Source organism: Mustela nivalis (genome assembly GCF_964662115.1).
Source record: "Mustela nivalis genome assembly, chromosome: 1".
Lineage (NCBI taxonomy): Eukaryota > Metazoa > Chordata > Mammalia > Carnivora > Mustelidae > Mustela > Mustela nivalis.
In genome coordinates this window covers 145834464-145840463 of record NC_139020.1, presented here as the reverse complement: position 1 = coordinate 145840463, position 6000 = coordinate 145834464, and the positions used below count along the sequence as shown (strand labels likewise).

General features: G+C 58.3%; 1 protein-coding gene across 4 annotated transcripts in view; it reads left to right on the top strand.

The window, feature by feature from the left end:
* The first annotated feature begins 223 nt into the window (after positions 1-223).
* The window catches only part of VIPR1 (vasoactive intestinal peptide receptor 1), a 33308-nt gene continuing 27531 nt past the window's right edge, over positions 224-6000 (top strand). The window contains exon 1 of one of the 4 annotated variants that reach the window (XM_082724673.1): positions 224-312. Coding sequence is in view for 3 of the 4 variants with exons in the window: in XM_082724675.1 (XP_082580801.1) it covers positions 1307-1384 (78 nt within the window). In the remaining variant the exon portion in view is untranslated. Of the gene's footprint in view, positions 313-1024; positions 1385-6000 lie in introns of those variants that run through there. The other 3 variants (XM_082724675.1, XM_082724674.1, XM_082724672.1) reach the window with 3 other exon arrangements.

The window sequence follows — 6000 nt, the reverse complement described above, 5'->3', positions numbered from 1 at the left end:
CCACCTCCAGCCTAGATCACACCGTTCCGAGTCCTGGGAAAGAGGGCAAGGCAGCCACCTGCTCTTGGTCTATAAGAAAACCTCCCGGGGCGCGGCGCGGGTTGAACAATCACCTCCTTTTAGGGACGAATAAAACTGAGCCTTGAGGACGCGAAGTGGAGGCAAGCTGATCCATTGTCACCCGGCGGACGGAAGCGAGGCACCAGAGGCAGGCGGCCCGAGTGCAGCCCTTTCTCTACACTTCAGCTTCCCGGGCTGTAAAACAGAGAAGGCGGGAGGAAGAGGAGGATGAAGTCTCCCGCTTCATTTTAGGTGGGTTTTGCAGCCCGGTCAGGAGTACCGGGGACAGATCTTCCCTCCCCGCGCGGGGGCGCTGGAACTTCGGCCCAGCCTCCCTCGGGAGGTGCCTGAGCCGAGACGCGCGAGAACGCGGACGTGCCATCCTCCCTAAAGCACGACACCTCACTCTCTGGCCGTGAAGGGCCCGGGAGCCCAGCAAGGGCCAAACGCGCCCTGCCGGGTCGCCTAGACTCAGGGGTGGCACCAAGGAACCCAGGGTAGGGCCTCACTCGCGCCCTTGTTTCCCCTCTCTCGGCCTGTAGGGACGAGGGATGAGCTGGGGCGGTTGAAAATGGATTAAACCACGTGCCTCACCTCTGGGTCGCTGACAACCTAGGACCCTACGCAGGCCGCAGCGCACAGCCTGGGGGATAAGAAGTGACAGGTCCTGTCTCGTTTTCCGGCCCTCCAGCACCAGTCCTCCGAGGCGCAGACATGTGAAATGGGGAGGCTGGCAGGGAGGCTTCCCGGAGGAGGTGGCCCTGATGGTGGACGTGGAGAGCGTCCTGGCTGGGGTGGGGCTGAGGGGGCGTGCGGGCGTGGGAGACGGTATCCAGGCGCTTGGAAACGTTGTGAGCTAACCAGGCAAGCACGCGGCGTGTTGGGGTCTCGAGACTGCCGAGGATGAGGTCGGAAGGGGTGAAGGCTTGCAAAAGCCACGCGGCTGAAGACTGACGTGGGGCGGGGGATCCGCGGACTGAGCTCAGGGACTACCCCCTGGCGGGAGAGCCCCCCCAGCCCCGCCCCACACCTGAGCGGCGGTCCCGCCTCTGCCGAGCCATTGGCCAGAGCCGCCGCCCGTCAGACGAGCCCCCGGGGCCCGCCTCCAGCCCCGAGCTGCGCCTCTTCGCGCCGGGGCCACAGCAACCGCGCCACTCTGCCGGGCTCCCCGCCGTCGACTGCGAGTTCCGCCGCCCGCACGCCTATACCCGGCGCCGGGCCGCCTGCCGCGGGTTCAGGGCCGACCATGCGCCCGACCAGCTCGCCGCCCGCCCGCTGGCTCTGCGTGCTGGCCAGCGCCCTCGCCTGCACCCTCGGCCCCGCGGTGAGTGCCCGGAGTGCGCGGAGTCCCGGTCGCCGCGGGTGGAGTGGGGGCGGCGGGAGCCCGGCCGTCTATGCGCACGTCTGTGGAAGCGGAATGAGGGGCACGGAGCACCGGGTCTCTCCTCCCAGTTCAGCCTCCGCCCGGATCTAGACCCGAGGGGGTGGGATCCTGGTCGCTCCTAGTCCCTCCCTGAGCCGCTGATAGCCCGCTCAGAGCGGCGAGCTGGGACACCGGTGGAAGGGCGCCAGGAGAGAGCGTGCTCCATAAACTTGCCTTCGGTGTAGTGGCTGCTTTGTGCGTGGGGCGGGGAAGTCAGCGGAGGCGGGGTGGGGGGACTAGGTCGATTGAAATGGAAGGCCTGGCGGACAGTAGGTGGCAGTGAGGGAGTCTACGGGGGTCGTCTTTGTGTGCTGGGCTCGACTGGAAGTAGCGGTGGGGCGGTGTGTGTTACATGTAGGAGTGAGGTCTCAGCAGCAGATGCAGCGCTAGGAAGGGGCTTTTGGCGTAATGTGGCTGACTGGCAGGCCCTTCCTGTGCCTTCGCACTGAGCCGCGCTGAAAGGTAAGAGCCCAAGGTGGAAGGTGGTGGGTGGTGAAGAAGAGCCAGACGTGTGCTTGAAGAAAGCTGAGCAAGGTGCACACAGCCAAGAAGCCGGGGCGTCCTCTTTCTCAGCTTCTGCTTCAACCCCACAAGATGTGTGTATGCTTTTAAGGCATGTGTGCTGGTGAGCCCCACGCGTGGCCGTGCCCTCATGTGTTGCTGCGGGTGGCTCGCCTGCAGGGCAGATGCTGATTCGGGTGGAAGATGCATGAATCATCTCCCTCTAAGATCAGGGAAGACCTCAAAACTCATGGAGTCCACCCAATCCCATTTTACAGATGGGCAAAATAAGTCCGGAAGACACCTGTCCCGCACTAATCAGCCCTGGACTGAGGTTGGTTTTCTTTGTCTGCCTACCACAGGACTTGAGGAATCTGGGGTTGCTGTTTAGTCGGAGCCTAACCCAAGTGGGTCCCAGATCTAACAGCAGCTCCAGGCTGGCTGGTGGGTGGGTAGAGTATACTGATCACCTAGACTTTTCTCCCATGATTACCTCCCTTACCATCACCTCCACTGAAGCAGGACTCTCTGTGTTTCCATCTAGCTAATGTCTTGACATACTAGGGACGAGAAGCTCATTGGCTGTCCTGGGAGCAGGAGTTGATAATCATTGGTGGGAGCCTCCCCTACTCTCACCGAGAGTCATGAGACCCACCTCCTGAGCACTCAAAGCCTCACCGGGTTCTGGCCCTAAGGCCACAGCTGCAGATCCCTAGCGTCACTTAGAGCCCCTCAGTGTCATGGAGTGTCCAGGCCTTATCCACAGCCCTCTGGCTCACCCCACTGGGTGACCACTCAAATTCTCTTTGGATGAGCCAGGGTTCTCGGGACCACCACTAGTACCCCATTCCCCAGCCTTGGAGGCTTCTCAGCCCAAGGGCAGGCTGCTTTCAGCAGGGTCTCCCTTTCTTCTCAGCCACATCTGCCCCCCACCTCCTGAGGCAGTCAAAGCCTGGCTCCTCCAATGACTACCCTCCCCTGTCTGTCTACATTTTATTCATTTAATACCCTACTCCATCACCTCCTCTAAACAGCCTTCCCTGATTGCTCCAGCCCACTTAGCCCTTCCCACTCTGACCCCACCCTTCAGCCCTACCCACTTCCCAGCTTGGGCTCTTCAGACCATGGCACAGGCTGAGTTCTGTCCTCCTCACTGTTCCTCACAGCACTGTGCGGGTCTGGGCCGCAGAGGGAGGAAAAGGGACTCACCCAGGTCTGGGTGAAGGCAGCTGGGAGTGAAGGGGTCCCCACATCCTTGTCCACTTCTCCCTCTTCTCCACCAGCTCCCACACCAAATGGACACCAGGCAATCCCGCTCCAGCCAAAGTCAGGGTTGAGGGGAGCTGACGTTATCAGAGTCATAAAATGGCAGCTGCAAAGTTCAGTGTAAAGACCCAAGGCCTTATCACTCCTGTTTATGGTGCCCTAACCTCAGTCAGGGAAGGGGAAATCTCTGAACAGGGAAGCAAAAAAGAGGAAAGAAAACCTCTAGTGTCTCAGAAGAGGAAGTCTGCCCCAAGGCCACCTGTCAGAACTTCTACTGCCCCTACCCCCTGGACAGCAGGCACAGGGGCACCTCGCTGGTAGCAGAACTACTCAGGGCAATCCCCAGCTCAGGTACAGGGAGAGTGGGTGTCAGAGGAGGAACAGACCCAGGTCCTGCCCTGGGAAGATTCTCAGGCTGGTCAGGGAGAGCAGAGCCAGTGGCCCAGGAGGAAGAGCCCAGGGGGCTATGGGGTGCAGTTTACCAGCACCGAAGCAAGGATCACTGAGAGGAACAGTCAGGGGAAGGCTCCCTGGGGGAGGCAGGACAATGCCCTAAAGAGTTTGGAAAAATGGGCCGACATTCCACCAAAAACTATAAAAGAGCCTCTGTTGGCAGGACCAATAGGCCTGATCCCAGATGGAGGAAGAAGCCCCCAGATCCCCCACACACAACCCCACCCCCCAGAAGCTGGGATGGCCCAGGGGCTGGGAAAGGTTTGGCTTCTCCTAACTCCTCTCTGATGCAGATTGCTGCCCACCCGCTCCTGAAGGTCTCAGTCTGCCATAGCCATCCTGCCCTAGCTATCTGCTTTCAGCCTCTCCAGGGGCAGTCCATGGCTGGGCTGGCCCTCTTGGCCCCCAGCAGACCACCTTGGGGGCTTTAGGGAAACATGGCTACAGTGGGGTCAGCCCTCCCTCCTTCTCAAGCAGAATGACAACCATAGCCACCTGAGGGCCCTAGGGGACTGTGCTGGAAGAGTGAACTTTTTTCCTCAGAAATTTCCAACCTCCCATCCTGGTGCCCTGAGTCTCAGTCCTCCCTGATGTTTCTGGAGCCCATGCGACCTGGTCCTCACCTTCCTCCATGCCAATGGCCAGTTGCCCTTGAGAGCATGTTTGATCTCTGTGGAAGGGTATTGGTTTCCTCATCACAAAAGGGAGGGTGGGAATCTTGGCCTCCCCCTCTCTGGTGCAGGAGAAATGGGAAGAGAGTGCTGGGCCCCCCTTCTGCAAGGCTTGAGGGAGGACCAAGAGCCGTGTGACCTGGGATAGGCCTTCTCTTCACTTGATCCCCAGTTTGGGAGCCCAGGGGACCTCATGAGCTAGCCAGGCAATGTGGGGGTGAGGCTCCAGGCCCAGGTCGGTGAGGGGTCATCTCAGGGAAGACTGGGAGGTAGGCAACATAATTCCTCCCATGGTGGGCAGCCTCAGGGGCAACCTAATGTAGACCACGCCTGCTACTCGCAGGGACCCTTCACTGGCCCCTCTGGCCAGGGATGCCGGCATGGGGCCAGGGGACAAGAGGAAGCCCTGCCCCTCTCTCCCTGCCTTTGCTGCTCAGCCTCCCACACTCTGCCCTCCCCAGCTGGACTTCCCAACACAATTGTATAATTTGCTCAGAGTTGCTCACATACCTTAGATGTATTTCAGAAGTCAAAGAAACACAGCTTCATCTCTCCACCGCATTATAGGTTTTTTAAATTAACTTTTTATTGTGGAAAAAAATGTTCAAACATATAAAAGAGAGAGACAGAGAAAAATGTAATGAGCATGGAAATACTCAGTCCTTGGGGTGATGTCAGCACAATGGCAGTATGGGAATGGCCAGTGCCCATCCCCTCCCAGGCCTTACGTTTGACAACTGATAGCCAGTAACAATTAATATTGGCATCATTTCCCTTTTCTGGCTGAAGTCTTTTAACATCAATTGTAGACATTGTGACCTTGCACCCCACATGATTTTAAGGTGCATTCTTTAAAACCAAAGGACATTTTCCTCTACCACTATGATACCCCCAGCTCACTAAACAAAACAAACAGGAATTCCTTGATATCTGCTGTTCGGACATCCCCAAACAGCGTGGTTTGGTCCAGCACCCCCAGGCAGTGTGGCGATACTACTAGGGGTTGGGGTCTGATTGCAAGGATCCTTCTGGCCTGGGTTGTGATGAGCCTGTAAAGCAAGCTGGTGGGTGGGTGAATGTACAGCCCTTCCCTGGATGGGGCCCCAGTCTTTATCTGTACCCTGGCTTCATGTAGCTCATGATGTGAGGGTCCATGTCTCTCAGGAAGTGCCTCCCGCTATCTGAAAAACAAGTTCTTCCTGCACAGCCGATCATCAGAAGAGGGCAAGAGGTCACCAACCGACTCTGTAGGGAAGGCTCAGCCTGTCATCTGCCCACGCTGGTGTTCAGTTCTCAGCACGTGGCCCCAACACCAACATGGCCCCCCACATACACACCATGTGTGTAAGCTGAGTCCTCTTTCCCTCCAGGGTGCCCAGGATGGCTTTCAAGAGGCAGAGGATTTAAACCTGAGTCCCTGCTGCTCCCGCTTCACTGGCCGTTGCCACAATGGTCCCCTACAAAGAATCCCCAAGAGGCTTCGTATACCTAAAGACGTCCACAAAAAGTGCCCTTAGATGGGGCCAGGCTTAGCCCCAGACGGAACATCTTTAAGCTTGTATTCTTATAATGAGAGCCCTTGTTCTGGGACCACCCTGAGATGTGGAAAGTTCTTTCATGCCCCAT